At 37.3% G+C, this 20936-nt stretch overlaps 1 protein-coding gene across 4 annotated transcripts in view; it reads right to left on the bottom strand.

Annotated features, from left to right (window-relative positions):
- LOC120532965 (fibrillin-2) overlaps positions 1-20936 on the bottom strand; it is a 142372-nt gene that overhangs the window by 76852 nt on the left and 44584 nt on the right. For all 4 annotated transcript variants that reach the window (XM_039759489.1, XM_039759491.1, XM_039759492.1 and 1 more), the window contains exons 15-21: positions 20235-20357; positions 19992-20144; positions 18002-18055; positions 17792-17917; positions 2707-2832; positions 2247-2366; positions 1087-1224 (exon numbers count right to left, since the gene is read on the bottom strand). In XM_039759489.1, the coding sequence (XP_039615423.1) occupies positions 1087-1224; positions 2247-2366; positions 2707-2832; positions 17792-17917; positions 18002-18055; positions 19992-20144; positions 20235-20357 (840 nt within the window). The remainder of the gene's footprint in view (positions 1-1086; positions 1225-2246; positions 2367-2706; positions 2833-17791; positions 17918-18001; positions 18056-19991; positions 20145-20234; positions 20358-20936) is intronic.

The raw sequence follows: 20936 nt of genomic DNA, 5'->3' as shown, positions 1-20936 counted from the left end.
GAGGATTCCAAAAGGGAAGAAACACAATAATCATTCTTACTTGTGAAAAGTCCATGTATTCACAGTGACCATTAACATTCAGAAATTCAGAATGAGCAGCTCTCTGTAGAGTTAATGCTGTCATTTTGTTATAATGCATTAATTGGCTTAATTGCTTGATTCAACCCACTGATTCAACTCACTTATGTAATGGCACCACACTCTGTTCTTTTTGTGTTGTCAGGGAATGTCTTCCAAAATGCTCAGCCACTGGCTCCTTGTGTTTGTTATGCATATTGCTTTCGCTCAAATCAGTTTTATAGCTTAAACCATTTTTTCCACAAGGGGTTCATACAATCAGTAGTAGATGAATCTTTTGTTGAAGTCAAAACCTTTTTAGAAAACAAGTATAAGTGCAGGTGACTAGAATGTTAAATTAGTTTTGTATAATAACTGCACAAAAAGCAAAAGAATAAGCTGTTTATCCATCCATCCATTATCCAACCCGCTACATCCTAACTACAGGGTCACAGGGGTCTGCTGGAGTCAATCCCAGCCAACATAGGGCGCAAGGCAGGAAACAAACCCTGGACAGGGGGCCAGCCCACCGCAGGTCACATACACACACAACAGGGACAATTTAGGATCGCCAATCCACCTAACCTGCATGTCTCTGGACTGTGGGAGGAAACCAGAGCACCCAGAGGAAACCCACGCAGACACGGGGAGAACATGCAAACTCCACGCAGGGAGGCGAACCCAGGTCCCATAACTGCGAGGCAGCAGTGCTATCGCTGCGCCACCTTGCCGCCCATAAGCTGTACAGAATATCTGAAACCTATCATACAGCCAGGCCAGGTCATAAGCAGGTTTTTTGGTTTCAGTTTACTCCTTTGCACTTTGTTTTCTAACTTTGTAAATTAAGCCCCTATTTTTATATTTGTGACTGCTGTGGCATTATTCTGCATGTGGGAAGATATCACAAGTAGCAGCTTCTCCTGTTGCAACGCCACGTACAGTTGTATAAAGGAGGTGTCCTGACTGACGAAGGAAACTGACAAAAGTTGCTGAAGATAGCTGCCCTTATATCTATACAGGATACTTTACCTATCTCACAAGGAATACAGGGGCTACCCCATGCCACTCCTAATGTAGCACAACACTCTGATTTAATGGTGGCTCCATTAATGTTCACCTCACAGCGACCATCTTGAATGTTCAGCCAGCAAGTTCCTCTCAAACTGTCTATTATTAAAAAAAAAAGACAACTTTGAGAAAAAAACTTCAGATAAACGTTAAAGAGCTCAAATTACCCAAGTACACAGATTGACTATACAGAGGCATTTTTATAGATAACATCAGTGGAAGAATTATGGTTTATGGTCATTTGTTACCAGGAGCCATAGCCAGAAAAAGTGGGGAAAAAGAACAAAATAACCCCACTCTTTCTCTGTAGTTGCCATCTCTCTTGCTAATGTGAATCATTAGCAAATGGAAAAATGAAAATCAAGGAACTAATAAACAACACCTTTCATTGGGTTATAATTATATTATACAAAGAAACACCAATTCAACAAAGGATAAAAATGCATATAATGACAGGGCTTACGCCCAAGGAGATGTAATTAAGTAAATGTTTGTTACATTAAGAAATAAGTTGCAGGCATACAGGAAGTGTAGTCCAGGCACTGCTGTCTTTAGGGAGGCTGTTCAATAATTCATAAATATCTTACTTTTCAGTAAAGCATTTCTCAAGAACAAGAGCCATGTTGTTGAATGCCTGCTACAAATATTATTTTGCTCACAAAGTCAAAATCATTTCAGTGTAATGAGTATGCAAAATTAGACTTCAGAAAATCTTTTAAACTTCTCGTTGACATTCTTTTTTTGTCATACAGAACTTACGGTATTGAATATTTCTTCATTTATATTTTTGCAAAACATATCTTCAGTGATAATGATATCAGGATGATTTTCAGTGTGCATTCTTGCAGGCAGATTGCCACTACATCTGCCAAAAATGAATGTTCAGTGTATTTTTTAGAGTTTCTAGCAGCAAGACCTTTAAATATTAGCATTTTACTTGTTGACTGTATTTTTCCAGTGGCCAAATCGGAACAGTTAAAGCTGCATGGAGGCCAGTATATGCCTCATAATGATATTAACCAAATGACTTCTTAAATAAATAATACATTCATGCTAACTAGCCTATGTTTATATCAAGGATCAGGGGTGTACTTATACATTCTATAGAAGACAGTCCTTACCTATACAGACCAAGCCAGTCAAGTCAAGCTTGCCTCCTGTGGAGCACTCACAAGTGAAAGAACCACCATTGTTTCTGCAGATTCCATTAACACAGGGTTTGCTAGTGCACTCATTGATATCTGAATGGTAAGTGCGATAAGCTGTAGTTATTCTCCAACAAATCTTTCTAAAAAACAAAGACTATACCCTATTATAATTGCTATTTCCAAAACATTAATAATATATTTGCATTGGACACACATCTTTTTCATCTTGCCTGTGGAAGAAACTGGTACATCTTCATAAGACTATATTTCTCCAGACAGACCACTGGATAATGATCCAAAAAATGTTATTATAATATTATCATCAAAATGCTATTATTACACTTTCTTTCATATACTGCACTGTAGCATGTCTTGCATATTTACAGTTCAGGCGTCAAAGTGACACATTCAGAGGTGGCCACGCCTCTCTCACCTTCACATGTATTGAATTCTGGCTGGAAGAAGTAACCTTTGGGGCAGGTACAGGTAAAACTTCCAGGATTGTTCCGGCATAAGCCAATTTCACACTGTCTTCTGTTCACTACGCACTCATCAATGTCTGAAAAAACAGCAAGCAATTGACGAGAAGAATAAATTCCCTCATTTTATGGATTACATTTTCAAATAGTTAATGTATTTAGTTAATTTTATCTACATAACTGCTGTGCTGTTTGTTTGGTGAACACATGAGAAGCAAGCATCAATTTGGAATAAATCTCTTGAGGCAGCAGAGAGTCACATAATAGTAAACATACTAACGATGCTTGGCTCTACTAAAAATGTGAATATGCATTGGGTACATACAAGAATAGATGTGGCACAAGCTTTTTCTGAAACATGTGCTTAGTCAGTAGGTAAATGTTTTGGTGTATCTGTCTTACCAAGATCTTTGTTTCATGCACTTACTGTATGGCTGCAGTTCCCATTGTTGTTAATGTCACCGTACTACCTGGATTACAGCTAGACCTGTTAAACTATGCTACATTTAAGTTCTAGGCATAAGAAAAATTAAGAAGCACCAGGATACATTTTTTGCATAATAATTCAAATGTTTAGAGATGTTTTGTGCTAATATGAAATTTAATAAATCATGGTCTTTGCATTTTCTTTAATTACATTCATATGGTTATAGTAAATGCTATCCTTACTGCTGTGCATTTCAGATATGTTTTAAGTGATGTTAGGTATATGCATATCAATGTATCAATCTCCCAAACCACAAAAATGTATTGTGAATGAGCTCTAAATGTGTTAACATGCTTGAATGTCTTCTGACACATTACTGTATACCCTTCAAACTAATGTATTGACAGTACTTTTTATTCCATGGGTTAATGTACTGCCACGTTTTAGTTTGAAAGCTGATTTGGATAAAACTAGAGTTGAGTAAATGAGTGTTATACTTTACACTGTGAAGCAAGTGTTTCCAAACATGTGTGGGCATCAACATCTAATATTCCATAATGTCAATATCATGAATAAATATAGCCTTGTGCTCATTATTTCTGCTACAATGGCTTAACAAAGAGATGTCAATATCTAGTGAAGCAGACTATTCAACTTTCTGGTATTTCATTGGGAACAGTGACTAAGGCATTGTTGGCATGGAAATCCGATTGAAAGGTATTCTCAGGTAGAAGCAACTATGAATGAATTCAGGAATTCACTGACTGTGTTGTCTATGCACTGATTTATGATGCAGGAAAAACCAGGCAAGCACCCCTGGATCATGTGACTGCAAATGTGAGTGTAAGGCAGCTCACTGTGAAAGATTACAGGGGGAGAAGGATGCTATGTGGTTAAGACAGCTACGTCATAACTCCAACATTCTAGGTGTAAATCATAAACTGTAAACTGTGTACAATTTACACAGTTTATCAGAGTTTACCATCCTTTTCTCTGTGTACTCTTTCCTGTCACATCTTAAAGATATATTAGATTAATTGTTGACTCTTACTTCAGCCCTATATGGTTGGTTGTAGGAGTGTGTGTTTGTGAATGTTTCTTAACACTAGAATTACCAGAGCTTATGAAAAAACTCATAGATCCGTCCCACCTTAAATCGCTTCTCACCTCTCCGTCAGTGTCTTTTGTCCTGTAAATGTATGGATAAGCAGCAAACAGCAAGCAGCCTGCTATCACATCTCCCCACCCCGCACAGTTTTCTCAGCTCAAGTCTGTTCACCTACGTGTCAGTTGCTTATAGTTGTATAGAGTGAGAAGTCAAGCAAATTGACACCTTTTATAAATACTATATCGTTATTTGGAACACTTGCATTTCATGTGTGTTCCGTGTCTACAACAATCTATGTAAACACATCGTTAAAACAGAAACGTTTTTCATGTTTTAGTAATAACTAGCAAAATACCCGCGCTTCGCAGCGGAGAAGTAGTGTGTTAAAGAAGCAATGAAAAGAAAAGGAAACATTTTGAAAATAACGTAACATGATTGTCAATGTAATTGTTTTGTCACTGTTGTGAGTGATGAGTGTTGTTGTCATATATATATATATATATATATATATATATATATATATATATATATATATATATATATATATATATACACACACACACATAAACATATATATATATACATATCTATACATATACACATTTATACATACATATATATATCTACATATATACACATACATATACACACACCCATAAATACATACACACACATATATACACACACACATATATAAACATATATATACATATACATACATATCTACATATATACACACACAGCTATTTCAGATCAGTGCAATACGCTGCTTGTTAAAACGGATGACTCCCGCTCTTACGTGCAAGTCTGCGTGGATATTATGAACTATCGTATTTGTTCAAGTTCTATTTAAATTTTAAATAGAAGGAATTTTTATTTAGTCGACAGAAATATCTTTGGTAGGAATGGTAAAAACAGACAGGAATATTATTCGTGAATAAATCAACTCAAACCTTAAACAACTTATAATATTTTGCTCTCCATAAAATATATCCTGTCTAAATTATACAAGTTAGAAATAAAGTAAACGTTAAAAGAACAAACATTCAAATTTCTTTACTCTTATGTAATTTTATATAAAAAATAAACTTAGATTTTAAATATCCCAAAAGATTTTGCTCTCCATAAAAATATATCCTGTCAAAATTATACAAATTCAAATATGAACATGCTGCATAACAAAACCTGGAAATATAAATAAAATGTGTTCCTTTCAGCAATAACAAATCAAATCATTCAGTTGTCTTTGCTCATATGTCATTTTAGAGCTGGACGCCTGGCATCTTTTTGGCCACAGGTTCGTTTCTGTTTGGTGTGAGGTTCTGTGTTGTGGAGATTCTCAGGATGGATTGCAGGTGCTCATCAGTGAGGCGACTCCTGTGTGCTGTTTTGTTAGTCTTTATCACTGAGAAGAGCTTCTCACACAGATATGTGCTACCAAACATGCACAAGGTTCGAGCCGCATGTAGACGGACTTTTTTTGTTCTTCAAAGTCACCAAAGCGCCGTGCAAACTCAGTGCGCAGTGCGCTCAGTTTATCAGCAAAGTGCGTATTTGGGAACACCGTAGTGACGACTTGGTTTAACATTACTTGGCAACAGGGAAAGTGGGGCAAGGTGCAAGTGCATTTGTGTCTCCCATAAAAGCAGCTTCACTTGAAATCACTTTGTGATTGTGCACGGGTTAAAACGTCCGCTGAAGTGTCAGATTCTTATTTAATTATGCTGCTTTCTGTATCTTCTGCATTGCATTCAGGTTACCCTGATGTTTTGTCTCATAGTGCCGTCTTAGATTAAATTCTGTAATTACAGCCACATTAGCTCCACAAATGAGACACACGGGTTCAGTAAACATATACTCAGCCTCCCATCGGTTTTTAAAGGCTCTATTTTCAGAATCAACTTTTCTCTTCAGCATCGTGTGAGCTAGCTTCGCAATAACTTGCAGCATCATAAGGTAGACTTGATTAGCGCGTAAGTGTTCGGCAAGGCAGCTGAAGCGCTGCATTATGGGATCTGTAGTTTATTGTGTTACCAGCGCTTCATATACCGGGCTTTAATAACAATAATACAGTATATAAAATGATCTCGGCCGGATATAATTACGCCGGGCGGATGTGGCCCTGCCCTTGAGTTTGACACATATGGACTAAATAGAACTTGAAAAGATATATTTTTCAAATGTGATCACGTAATTCAGATAGAGTTGACGCACTACAGCCTGCATGCCTCAATAAGTCATCCTCCCTCGCTCTTACTTTTTACCGTTCATCTAATGAATACACTGAGTATGGCTTTACCAAAACAATCATTGATGGCGAATAAAGTATCCATTATTCGAGTATGTAGATCGGGATTTATATATATACATATATATATATATACCCGCGTATCGCAGCGGAGAAGTAGTGTGTTAAAAAAGCTAGAAAAAGAAAAGGGAACATTTTAAAAATAGCGTAACATGACTGTCAATATACAGTATTTGTTTTGTGAGTGTTACTGAGTGTTGCTGTCATCAAGGATTTGATTATCATTATTTCTTTCAATCAGGTTCGTATTTGTAGGATGTGTTGTGTTCAAGTTACATTCCGTGTTTGTCAATCGTTGTAAAGATGACAGGTTTCATTCATCGATTCGTTTCTTACTGCATCAATAAACAGCTCGTCTTCTTCTTTATCTGAGACCTGACACACTGCATGCACGGGTTTTTTTTACACTGTCTTCCTTTAGCGGGACATTGACTTTTTCCAACGTGTGCTTTGTTTCCGCAGTAGTTGGATTTATGAATATGCTTATATGTATCAGACGCTTCATATTTTTGCTGCCTTTTCAATTGTGTAATTCGGTTTTGTTCAGCTCTTTGGAACTGTTGCTTTTATCTGTGCACTCGTCAGTTCCGTGAGCCTCGGTGTACATGCATCGAAGGTTCCCAGCTGTGCTGGTGCCATCTCGTGCTATGTCCATGGCTGTATTTAATGTTACCTTAGTCCTGGCACTTAAAACTTTCTCTCGCAGTTTCGCTGAGTTTGTGTCAAACACCACCCTGACCATCTCATCTTCCTCTCCATAAGCACAGTCCTTCACCCGTGAATATTTAGTGGCAGTTTGCTATTGGATTGCCGCTGACGGACGGCCTTATATGGGCAGGCACTAAATTACAAGCGCCAGCGGCAGCCTGTCTATGAACTTAATTTTAAAGTGTAGGTTTACATCGTGCTTTGTTTCAGTAGCAGAACTCATGAATATGGTTGTATATGTCACTTCGCTTCGCTTCTTATTGTTTAGCTGCCTTCTCAATTATATAATGCATGTTTTCTTCAGCGCTTTTTTGAGGTCTTCCTGGTTTTCTATGTACTGCGTGATTACGTGGAGGCGTGATGATGTCACACGAAACTCCACCCCCACGGCGTTGAAGCTCATCTCCATTACAGTAAATGGAGAAAAACTGCTTCCAGTTATGACCATTACGCGTAGAATTTCGATATAAAACCTGCCCAACTTTTGTAAGGAAGCTGTAAGGAATGAACCTGCCAAATTTCAGCCTTCCACCCACACGGGAAGTTGGAGAATTAGTGATGAGTCAGTGAGTGAGTGAGTGAGTGAGGGCTTTGCCTTTTATTAGTATAGATTGACAAAATGTAGACATGAAATGTATAATGTGTAAAGCCTGAATTCCAAATATCAAAGAAACACTATCACAAAAGGTACAAATATAACAGAACAAGTGCGCTTCTATTCAAGAATATAACTGCAGAAAAAGAACCCGTGTTAGGGTGCGACACTGACACGCATTTGCTACGACAGCTTCGGTGGTGCAACGGTATCAACTTTTGACTAGTAATCAAAACTTACGGGTTCGAGTCCGTTTTGAGAAGTGAGCTGCACCTATTCTTACTATTTTAGAATAAAACCATACTGTACATTTGATTCCAGTCTGTAACAGCCAGTGTAATTTATGATACTTGTAAAGGTTAGGTTTGGTTTTTTTTATCCAGTTTTATTCTCTCAGCCGTGTTTACGATCACAACACCAATGTGTACAATACCCCCATTGACACTGCTGTTTTCACATAAGGGTTTTCTATAACAGAGGTCAACTCAGACCACATGTCAGACGGTTCTACATCGGAGCAAGAATGTACTTTTGCCATTGCTGTACTTTGTAAATGTACATGGGAAGCTCTGCACTCTACTTGTGACTTTACGCTGTAGGAAGTAAGTAAATAAATAAAGATAAATAGGTAATTAACATTCGATCTGGCTCTTACATACAAAGGATGGTGTATGTAAAGACAGTGCATGTGCCCAAAACATTAACATTTATATGTTACTTACATAAAAGCCAGATCGAATGTTATTTACCTTGAGTTATTTACTTACCTCCTACAGCGTAAAGTCACAAGTAGAGTGCAGAAGGCATGCTCAAAAAATATGTGTAATGCCACTAAAAGTGCCTGCTGACACTTTAGTACGCAAGCAATGGTACAAAAAGTTAGACTTCTTTTTGGGGCACATACAGTACACCGTCCAGATCTAAACACTAGTGTGTAGAGTCGCTTGCGTACTGAAGAGTCTATAGCTATAGGTGGAAGCTGCTGTCGCTGTGCTTTGTATGTAAGAGTCAGATCGAATGTTATTTACCTTTATTTATTTACTTACTTCCTACAGCGTAAAGTCACAAGTAGAGTGCAGAGCTTCCCATGTACATATACAAAGTACAGCGATGGCAAAAGTGCATTCTTGCTCCGATGTAGAACCATCGTCATGATCTGAGCTGACCTCTGTTATAGCGCGTCTATGTGAAAACAGCAGTGTCAAATGGGGGGAGGGGGGGATCATGAAGAGATCTAAGAGAATAGATCATGAAGAGATCTAAGAGAATAAAACTGAATAAAAAAACAAAAAAACCTAACCTTTACAAGTATCATAAACTAGCAAAACACCCACGCTTCGCAGCGGAGAAGTAGTGTGTTAAAGAAGTAATGAAAAAGAAAAGGAAACATTTTAATAATAACGTAACATGATTGACAATGTAATTGTTTTGTCATTGTCATGAGTGTTGCTGGCATATATATATATATATATATATATATATATATATATATATATATATATTGTGGTAGATTTAAGGGTTTCCTCGCACCCTTGTACCCTCGGACCACACGTCAGACACCAGATAAAAGTCCAAATAATTATTTATTATAATAATTATGTGCACAAAGCACGCTCCTCTCCACAATACTCAATAACAATAATCAATAAACCCATCCTCCACTCCCAGACGCTTAGCCACCCTGCCTCCCAACTCAGCTCCCCGTCTGGGAGCTCCCACAGTCCTTTTATATACCCTGACCCAGAAGTGTTCCCTATCTCCAGTCCATGTGATTCTCAATCACGTCCGGGTCAGGTAAAAGTTCTTTTCTTCAACCCGGAAGTCCGTCGCTCTTTCTATGACGAACCTCCGGATCACAGGGCACGAAGAAGCCCTCGGTCCTCCCTGCAGCTCCCTCCTGTGGCCCCCATGGCATCCAGGAGGGCTGTGCATAAAAACCACATTGTCCATGATGCCCTGCTGGTCTTCTGGGGACCTCCATGCTGCAAGGAGGGCTCCACCTGGCGGCTTGGGGGTATTGGCTGGGATGAATGGACAGCCATATCTTACAATATATACATACATATCTATATATATATATATATACACACACATATACATACACATCTATCTATCTATCTATCTATATCTATATAATCTATATATCTATATCTATCTATCTATATATGTATATCTATATCTATATCTATATCTATACATATATATATATATATATATCTCCTTTGGGTGCGAGCAGCTGTTGGTGGGGGTGCCAGAATCCATCGGGGAAGAAAAATGAAAAACACTATTTGTACAAAATCAAATAATTAAATAGGCAGGCTATTTCGTATCAGTGCAATACACTGCTTGTTAAAACGGATGACTCCTGCTCTTACGTGCACTTAGTGCTGCGTGGGTATTATGAACTATCGCATCAGTTCAAGTTCTATTTAAATTTTAAATATAAGTAATTTTTATTTGGTCGACAGAAATATGTTTAGTAGGAATGTAAGTTAAATTTAGTCATCATTGCATAAATTTTTCTTCAGCATAGAAATTTAAAGACTAAATTCAACTTCCATTCCTACCAAAGATATTTCTGGCGACTAAATAGAACCTACTTATATCCAAATTGAGCTATTGATCTTTCGCCTGCCTGCCTGAATAAGTCACCCTCGCTTCGCTCTTACTTTTTTTACTGTTCATTTAATCATGGCTAGTCGCGGAAAAATTATAACATGGAAGGAGGATTACACTGAGTATGGATTTACCAAAACAATTATTGATGGCAAATAAAGTATCCATTATTCATAAAGCTTCAATTGGTGATCTGTTTTTCTGCGTTAACCTCATATTTTTTCATACTTCTTCTCAAACCAACAGGGTGCGAGGGTAAAATGAATCAGGAAGCGCTGATATATATATATTGAATATATTGAAATAGTTTTATTGTCAAATAATGCAAACAGTATGCGGCACGTGTTTCACCCTAATTCTGGGCTCATCAGGCAGTACACACTCACTGCACCCCCTCTCGGGAATCGAACCTCGGACGTCAGCACCAGGGTGTGTGGTTCGTTTATTTGATAGTATGTAGATCGGGGTGTGTATGTATATATATATATATTACTTTTGAGAATGCAACGTATAGTTTTGTCCAGGAGGAAAGCAATGTTGCCTCAAATCATTGGCAACCTTTTGTAGGGTGTGTCCCTGAGACTTATTACTTGTCATCGCGAAGCAGAGCCTTACTGGAAATTTGAGGCATTTCAATTGAAATGGGAGATCAGTTATAACGCTGATGCCAGGAATACATTCAGACTGTGGCGCTCTGCTGTTTTTTTGTGTAGCTGCCTTCACACAGCTTCTCCGCTCCTTTATAAACGAATGCCATATAAGGCCATCGTTTCTCCTTGCTTTGCGGTTCTGTACTGTTTTATTGTTTGTTTATTCTTATTCTTATAGTTATTGTGTAGCTATTCGAGACTTACTTTACTGTTCAGGTACCCATTTCCTTTATTTAATCCACGGTTTGTACGTTATTTTTTGCTCGTTTATTACGATTATATAGATATTTATTGATTCCCTTCTTTAGCTGACTGCCTGCTCATATAAGATGTTCCGCTGTTTTTTTGTGAAACAGCCTTTACACAGCTTCTCCGCTCTTTTATAAACGAATGACATATAAAGCCATCACCGTGTCAATTGAGTAATGCGTTTTTTGAACAGGTTTGATGCATAGAAGTGATCACTCGTACTGCGTTCAATAAGTTCACGTGAGCTGCTCTCTTGTGTGATGTTGCGATGTCCACGGCTTAATTTAATGTTAGCTAAGACCCGGCACTTAAAAGTTTCTGGCTGCACTCCGGTTGTAATTGGACGAAGCTGCGTGAGCTCACTCTTGAAAATGCAACATATAGTTGTCCAGGAGAAAAGCAATCTTGCCTGAAATCAATGGCATCATTTTGTAGGGTCTGTGCCTGAGACTTATTACTTGTCATCGCGCAGCAGAGCCTTACTGAAAAGCATCTCAATTGAAATGGGAGATCAGAGGGTATAATGGGGACGCGAGGAATACATTGAATGTGGAGAAACTCTAGAGACAGCGTGTGTATTAACTTGTGGATTTTTCTGTGAGTATTTGGTGGCAGTGTGACGAAGTTGCTTCGGAAGACGGCGTTAGCCGGGAGATGATGACGCCACTCTCCCACCCGCCTTAACTGTCAATCCCCCCACAAACACAGTCTCTCAGAATTTGCATAAGCACAGCCCTTCACCAGCAATTTTAACTTAGTTACAAAGTGATCAAAACTCTCGTTTATACCCTGCGTCCTCTCATTAAACTTGTATCCCGCATTAGCCGTGGGCATGATAAACGTCAGCGGCAGCCTGTCTATGAACTTAATTTAAACTTTAGGTTTACACCGTGCTTTGTTTCTGAAGTAGCTGCACTCATGAATATGCTTGTATGTGTCACTCGCTCGCTTCTTATTGTTTTGCTGCCTTCTCTATTGTATAATGCATGTTTTCTTCAGCGCTTTTTGGAGCTCTTCCTTGTTTTCTACATACTGCGTTGACAGTCAGTTCACGTGATTACGTGGGAGGCGTGATGATGTCACACGAAACTCCACCCCCGGCCATCGAGCTCAACTCCATTACAGTATATGGAGAAAAATAGATTCCAGTTATGACCATTACGCGTAGAATTTCGAAATGAAACCTGCCCAACTTTTGTAAGTAAGCTGTTAGGAATGAGCCTGCCAAATTTCAGCCTTCTACCTACACGGGAAGTTGGAGAATTAGTGATGAGTCAGTCAGTGAGTGAGTGAGTGAGTGAGTGAGTGAGGGCTTTGCCTTTTATTAGTATAGACTAGCAAAATACCCGCGCTTTGCAGCGGAGAAGTAGCGTGTTAAAGAAGTTATGAAAAAGAAAAGGAAACATTTTGAAAATAACGTAACATGATTGTCAATGTAATTGTTTTGTCACTGTTATGAGTGTTATATATATATACATACACACACACATATAAACATATATATACATATACATATATACATATATATACACATCTAATATATATATACTTACATATTTACACATATCAATATATATATATATACAAACACTTACATACACACACACATATACATATATACACACACACACACACACACATATATATATATATATATATATATATATATATATATATATATACACACAGACACATATATATATATACATACATATACAGATCTACATATCTATACATATCTACACATATATATATATACTAGCAAAATACCAGCTTACTGGAGAAGTAGTGTGTTAAAGAAGCAATGAAAAGAAAAGGAAACATTTTGAAAATAACGTAACATGATTGTCAATGTAATTGTTTTGTCACTGTTGTGAGTGATGAGTGTTGTTGTCATATATATATATATATATATATATATATATATATATATATATATATATATATTTATACACACACACATAAACATATATATATACATATCTATACATATACACATATATATACACATATATATATACATACATATATATATATCTGCATATATACACATACATATACACACACACATAAATACATACACACATATATATATACACGCACATATATAAACATATATATACATATACATACATATCTACATATATACACACACAGCTATTTCCATCAGTGCAATACGCTGCTTGTTAAAACGGATAACTCCCGCTCTTACGTGCAAGTCTGCGTGGATATTATGAACTATCGTATTTGTTCAAGTTCTATTTAAATTTTAAATAGAAGGAATTTTTATTTAGTCGACAGAAATATCTTTGGTAGGAATGGTAAAAACAGACAGGAATATTATTCCTGAATAAATCAACTCAAACCTTAAACAACTTATATTTTGCTCTCCATAAAAATATATCCTGTCTAAATTATACAAGTTAGAAATAAAGTAAACGTTAAAAGAACAAACATTCAAATTTCTTTACTCTTATGTAATTTTATATAAAAATAAACTTAGATTTTAAATATCCCAAAAGATTTTGCTCTCCATAAAAATATATCCTGTCAAAATTATACAAATTCAAATATGAACATGCTGCATAACAAAACCTGGAAATATAAATAAAATGTGTTCCTTTCAGCAATAACAAATCAAATCATTCAGTTGTCTTTGCTCATATGTCATTTTAGAGCTGGACGCCTGGCATCTTTTTTTGGCCACAGGTTCGTTTCTGTTTGGTGTGAGGTTCTGTGTTGTGGAGATTCTCAGGATGGATTGCAGGTGCTCATCAGTGAGGCGACTCCTGTGTGCTGTTTTGTTAGTCTTTATCACTGAGAAGAGCTTCTCACACAGATATGTGCTACCAAACATGCACAAGGTTCGAGCCGCATGTAGACGGACTTTTTGTTCTTCAAAGTCACCAAAGCGCCGTGCAAACTCAGTGCGCTCAGTTTATCAGCAAAGTGCGTGTTTGGGAACACCGTAGTGATGACTTGGTTTAACATTACTTGGCAACAGGGAAAGTGGGGCAAGTTGCACTGGTGCATTTGTGTCTCCCATAAAAGCAGCTTCACTTGAAATCACTTTGTGATTGTGCACGGGTAAAACGTCCGCTGAAGTGTCAGATTCTTATTTAATTATTCTGCTTTCTGTATCTTCTGCATTGCATTCAGGTTACCCTGATGTTTTGTCTCATAGTGCCGTCTTAGATTAAATTCTGTAATTACAGCCACATTAGCTCCACAAATGAGACACACGGGTTCAGTAAACATATACTCAGCCTCCCATCGGTTTTAAAGGCTCTATTTTCAGAATCAACTTTTCTCTTCGGCATCGTGTGAGCTAGCTTCGCAATAACTTGCAGCATCATAAGCTAGACTTGATTAACGCGTAAGTGTTACGGCAAGGCAGCTGAAGCGCTGCATTATGGGATCTGTAGTTTATTGTGTTACCAGCGCTTCATATACCGGGCCATTAATAACAATAATACAGTATATAAAATGATCTCGGGCGGATATAATTACACGGGCGGATGTGGCCCGCTGCCCTTGAGTTTGACACATATGGACTAAATAGAACTTGAAAAGATATATTTTTCAAATGTGATCGCAATTCAGATAGAGTTGACGCGCACTACAGCCTGCATGCCTCAATAAGTCATCCTCCCCTCGCTCTTACTTTTTACCGTTCATCTAATGAATACACTGAGTATGGCTTTACCAAAACAATCATTGATGGCGAATAAAGTATCCATTATTCGAGTATGTAGATCGTGATATATATATACATATATATATACCCGCGTATCGCAGCGGAGAAGTAGTGTGTTAAAAAAGCTAGAAAAAGAAAAGGGAACATTTTAAAAATAACGTAACATGACTGTCAATATACAGTATTTGTTTTGTGAGTGTTACTGAGTGTTGCTGTCATCAAGGATTTGATTATCATTATTTCTTTCAATCAGGTTCGTATTTGTAGGATGTGTTGTGTTCAAGTTACATTCCGTGTTTGTCAATCGTTGTAAAGATGACAGGTTTCATTCATCGATTCGTTTCTTACTGCATCAATAAACAGCTCGTCTTCTTCTTTATCTGAGACCTGACACACTGCATGCACGGGTTTTTTTACACTGTCTTCCTTTAGCGGGACATTGACTTTTTCCACGTGTGCTTTGTTTCCACAGTAGCTGCATTTATGAATATGCTTATCAGGCGCTTCATATTTTTGCTGCCTTTTCAATTGTGTAATTCGGTTTTGTTCAGCGCTTTTGGAACTGTTGCTTTTTATCTGTGCACTGCGTCAGTTCACGTGAGCCGCTCGGTTTACATGCATCGAAGGTTCCCAGCTGTGCTGGTGCCATCTCGTGCTATGTCCATGGCTGTATTTAATGTTACCTTAGTCCTGGCACTTAAAACTTTCTCTTGCAGTTTCGCTGAGTTTGTGTCAAACACAACCCTGACCATCTCATCTTCCTCTCCATAAGCACAGTCCTTCACCCGTGAATATTTAGTGGGAGTTTGCTATTGGATTGCCACTGACGGACGGCCTTATATGGGCAGGCACTAAATTACAAACGCCAGCGGCAGCCTGTCTATGAACTTAATTTAAAGTGTAGGTTTACATCGTGCTTTGTTTCAAGTAGCAGAACTCATGAATATGGTTGTATATGTCACTCGCTCGCTTCTTATTGTTTCGCTGCCTTCTCAATTATATAATGCATGTTTTCTTCAGCGCTTTTTGGAGGTCTTCCTGGTTTTCTATGTACTGCGTGATTACGTGGGAGGCGTGATGATGTCACACGAAACTCCGCCCCCACGGCATTCAAGCTCATCTCCATTACAGTAAATGGAGAAAAACAGCTTCCAGTTATGACCATTACGCGTAGAATTTCGATATAAAACCTGCCCAACTTTTGTAAGGAAGCTGTAAGGAATGAACCTGCCAAATTTCAGCCTTCCACCCACACGGGAAGTTGGAGAATTAGTGATGAGTCAGTGAGTGAGTGAGTGAGTGAGTGAGTGAGGGCTTTGCCTTTTATTAGTATAGATTACACTAGCTGTTACAGACTGGAATCAAATGTATGTTTTTATTCTAAAATAGTAAGAATATGTGCAGCTTACTTCTCAAAACGGACTCATCCGGGATCGAACCAGTGAAGTTTTGATTACCAGTCAACAGTTGATACCATTGTGCCACCGAAGGGATCATAGCAAATGTGTGTCAATGTCGCACCCTAACGCGGGTTCTTTTTCTGCAGTTATATTCTTGAATAGAAGCGCACTTGTTCTGTTATATTTGTAGCTTTTGTGAAAGCATTTCTTTGATATTTGGAATTCAGGCTTCATACATTATACACTTAATGTCTACATTTTGTCAATTATTACTAAAACATGAAAAACGTTTCTGTTTTAACGATGTGTTTACATAGATTGTTGTAAACACAGAACACACATGAAATACAAGTGTTCCAAATAATATAGTATTTATAAAAGGTGTCATTTTGCTTGACTTCTCACTCTATACAACTCTAAGCAACTGACACGCAGATAAACATACTTGAGCTGAGAAAACTGTGCAGGGTGGGGGGATGTGATAGCAGGCTGCTTGCTGTTTATCCACGCATTTACAGGACAAAACATACTGACGGAGAGGTGAGAAGCAATTTAAGGTGGGACGGATCTACGAGTTTTTTCGTAGGCTCTGGTAATTCTAGTGTTAACCAGAACTGGAAATAGGTTTTAGCCACAGCAACCTTGAATTTGTTTAAGGCTTTTACAATGGATGGAAGATTTGCAATGGCCAAGCTAAGGTGCACTAAACCCAGCTACTCCATAAAATAAAAGTTTAGGTCAAGCATTGTGAAAAAAGCAGTGGTCCACTGAGCAGCAGAAAAAAGATCATCTGGTCTTTTTCACATTTCTGTTTTCACTTTGCATGGCAAACACCAAAAGAAATCCATAGGCCTGAAAGCACCATCCTTGTGTCTCTATAATGGGGTGATCACGCTTTCTTATTGTCGTAGATTAACAAATTCTCTTATTATTCACAAGTGAAATTCTAAGTGAGAATGTTCATTCAGTGTGCATCATTTTTATATGCTGATGGTTGTGGAATGTTCCCGTATGACAACAGTCACTATCCACAAGACAAATTTAGTCCTGAAGACCATGCTAGTGAGATAAACTATATACTACTGCCATCCTTATTACCAGGTTTTAACATATTTTAGCACTTATTTAAGTTTTTTAAGTGGTGCCTGAGATGGTGTCTCCTATAACCAGTTTTTTTTTCCAAAGGATTAACGAAAAAAATTACCCAGAAATCACACTATTCTTCAGGTCATCAGCAATTTGAAACTAAGAAATACATTTTGATGATGTAGAATAACTCACCAATGCACATCTTGCCAGTGGCATCAGATTCATAGCCAATATTGCAGGTACACCTGTAGCTTCCACGCAGATTTTCACATATTCCATTGGAGCAAATATCAGGATTCAAAGCACACTCATTAATATCTAACAATAAAAAGGAAGACATTAAAACTGTACTAGTTTCACAGCAACTTAAACTGTTCTTACAATTTATGGCAGCCACATTACCTTTTCCTTCCACTGAGAATCCAGGTCCGCTGATACACAATGCTTGAAACTCAGCTGTGAGGAATCAAAGACAACATCAGCCCTGGGCATAAAATGAAAGACATGGGCTGATTGGATGTTTAAAAAAAACGAGATCTTTTGCACACTTGCTATGTTGAAAAGAATCAAGAACACAACAATATGAAACAATCATCATGAAGCTGATTTAAAGAAAAAAGGGTAATCTCGATGACTCAAAAAGTGTACATGAATTGTCAAAGTAGCCTGTTGACTTAACCAGGATGCCTCTAGATACTTCTATGAAACTGCATATGAGACTGAATGGCGGAATAACATGAAGGATCATGCAGATACAGTATATGCCATACTTAAAGGTAAAAGGAAGAATGTGTAATAGCACTCCAATATTATTGAATAATAGCATTAAAATATTAAAGCAGGTATCTATTATTCTAAACCTTAATATATCTATGCTATGCAAATTAGATTCTAAGAACAGAGCAGCAACTGGACATTAATTACCCACCAAACACTGACAATAACACTCCAAAAACTATTTTAGTTTTGCAATACTAAATTAATCCAAAGGGTGGTGATATATACATGTATTTGTTACAAACTGTCAATTACATCTTGCCTGAAGAAGGGGCCTGAGCTGCCTTGAAAGCGTGCATATTGTAATCATTTTAGTTAGCCAATCAAAGGTGTAATTTTGCTTGATTTCTCATTACGTACTATCATGAAATATAATATTCAGTTACAACACAAAAAGGTCCAAAGAGCCTAAATAAATTTCATCATTGTGATACTTAACAGCATCCACAAGAATCAAAGTCTTTCAAAGCTAAGAATACAAAACAAAGAAATAAAAATGATTATTTGAATTTCAAATAATCAAGCTGTTCCTTGAGGAGTGCCCCAGAAATAACTCAAGACTGCTCCATGCCAGTTGGATACAAGGTGTTTGGTCAGACTTAGCTATGGATCAAATACTGAATCTGATATTTAAGCACCAAATCCTGTTTAGTCACGTGTAGCAGGTTGGAATGCTCTATATTTATGTATGTGATGTTTTGTTTTATAAGTGTTTATTCCTACCGTATTGAGTATAATAATTGACAATGTTTTATTAGGTTTTTGGATTTTGACACTCTTTGCTCCAAGTAGCGCACCAATATTCCCTGTATCACATTAATATTCAACCACTCTGATTTAAATTGTGCATGAGGAAATTGGAAACAATGAAAAACAAATGCTGTTAATATCCATTATAATTTACAGGAAGAGTCATGCCTGTCTAAATAATATAAGCACAACTCAACTTAAAAGAAGAAAACAGGAAGTTGACACTGATGACGTAAATCAGTAATTTACCAATTCTTATTTTCATTTTATTGTTCTTTTCTTCATAGTTAGCCTTAGAAGGTATTTAACATTGAAGACTATTTATTTATTAGCATTAGAGATAAATCATGAAAAATGTAAAAATAGACAAGTAATGTGCTTGAAAACAGTTAATTTGTTTTTCTTTTTTTGACTCTTTGAGCAGGGCAGGTTCCTGCTTTGTAATCAATGTTGCTGGGATATGCACCTGCCCACCACAACTGTGAACTTGATTATACAGGTTTGAGGAATGTTGCATTATGCACTACTAATTTCTCTAGTGTGCTTTGAGTAAGCATAAACATGTTCTCTCTGTGGTGTTACTAGGTGCTTCTTTACTACTGTAGTATTATGTTTACAATGGTAGTCAGATTAGTTAAAATATTTTAAGCTCACAATGCATAGAAACACAAATATAAAGTGTTTTTCATGGAACGTATATTAGAGAATCACAGAATGAAGACTGATGTAAATGTTTTTTGTTACCTTATTGTGACAGACACAAAATATTGCTTTTAGAAAGCATAAACAAAGTGTGTCAAAATCAATATTTCATATACTGCAGAATGCAAATAATCTTACATATATGCTCCTATCCTTACTGCACCTGAGTTCATGGGTGGGCAGGGTCGGCACGGCTCTCCAAAGCTGTAATCCACATTCGCACAACAGCATTCAGATTTGGTGAAGGTCCCAAGAAATGGATTCACACAAACACCTTTCTGGATGGCTCCATAACAAGTACTCTTTATGTGAGTGTCTAATGAGATAAAACATGATAATGTCATCAGCCAATTGCTTTATGTGACACTTTTGAATTGCTGTGCTTAGCATCATAATGGTCACATACCAAGACAAAACCTTCCATCCACTCCAACAGCAAGACCTGCAAGACACTGGCATCTGAATGAGCCTTCCAAATTAATGCAGCGGCCATTCATGCATATTCCTGCTGTCTGGCATTCATCGATATCTGTCAAAAAAAAAATCACAAATAAATTTTATTTTTACCTGCTGTTGCTGACGACTTTCTTACTGTTTCAAATAACAACAGATAACAAGTAGATTTATTCTAAACACCTGAAGAATATGTTTAAAATTTCTAATGAGGTGCTCAAAACCCCTTTGGAATTACCACACTGGCTCAACACGGTCTATTTTCAGATGATGGAGATTGTGGTGGTGTAGTTATGAAATTAACTACCCTTTGAACAGCCTCCTGAAAGTTATGTAAAGTGCTGTCCTACCAAGATGCTGATGTATGTAAAAATTTGTAGAAGTTGGGAACACTCCCAGACAAAGATGTTTTCCAACACGGACAAAACCAGGTGAAACTAGACAAAGTTGGTACAGAACAAAAACATAAATCCAGAAAAAACTGTAATCCGATGGGTGTAATTGTTATTCAATAGTGCAATGAAGCATTGTAACAAAAAGTCATCACTGATTACAATCCTGCTAACTTGTTATGGTTAACTTTTAAAACTAGCACAATCACCTTTCACTCAGCAACCCTCGCAGCAACCGTCAAAGCTGTCCAATAAAGCAGTAC

Source organism: Polypterus senegalus, chromosome 7, assembly GCF_016835505.1.
Source record: "Polypterus senegalus isolate Bchr_013 chromosome 7, ASM1683550v1, whole genome shotgun sequence".
NCBI classification, from domain to species: Eukaryota; Metazoa; Chordata; class Cladistia; order Polypteriformes; family Polypteridae; genus Polypterus; species Polypterus senegalus.
Note: the sequence above shows the minus strand (reverse complement) of the source record. Positions and strands in the feature narration are given on the sequence as shown.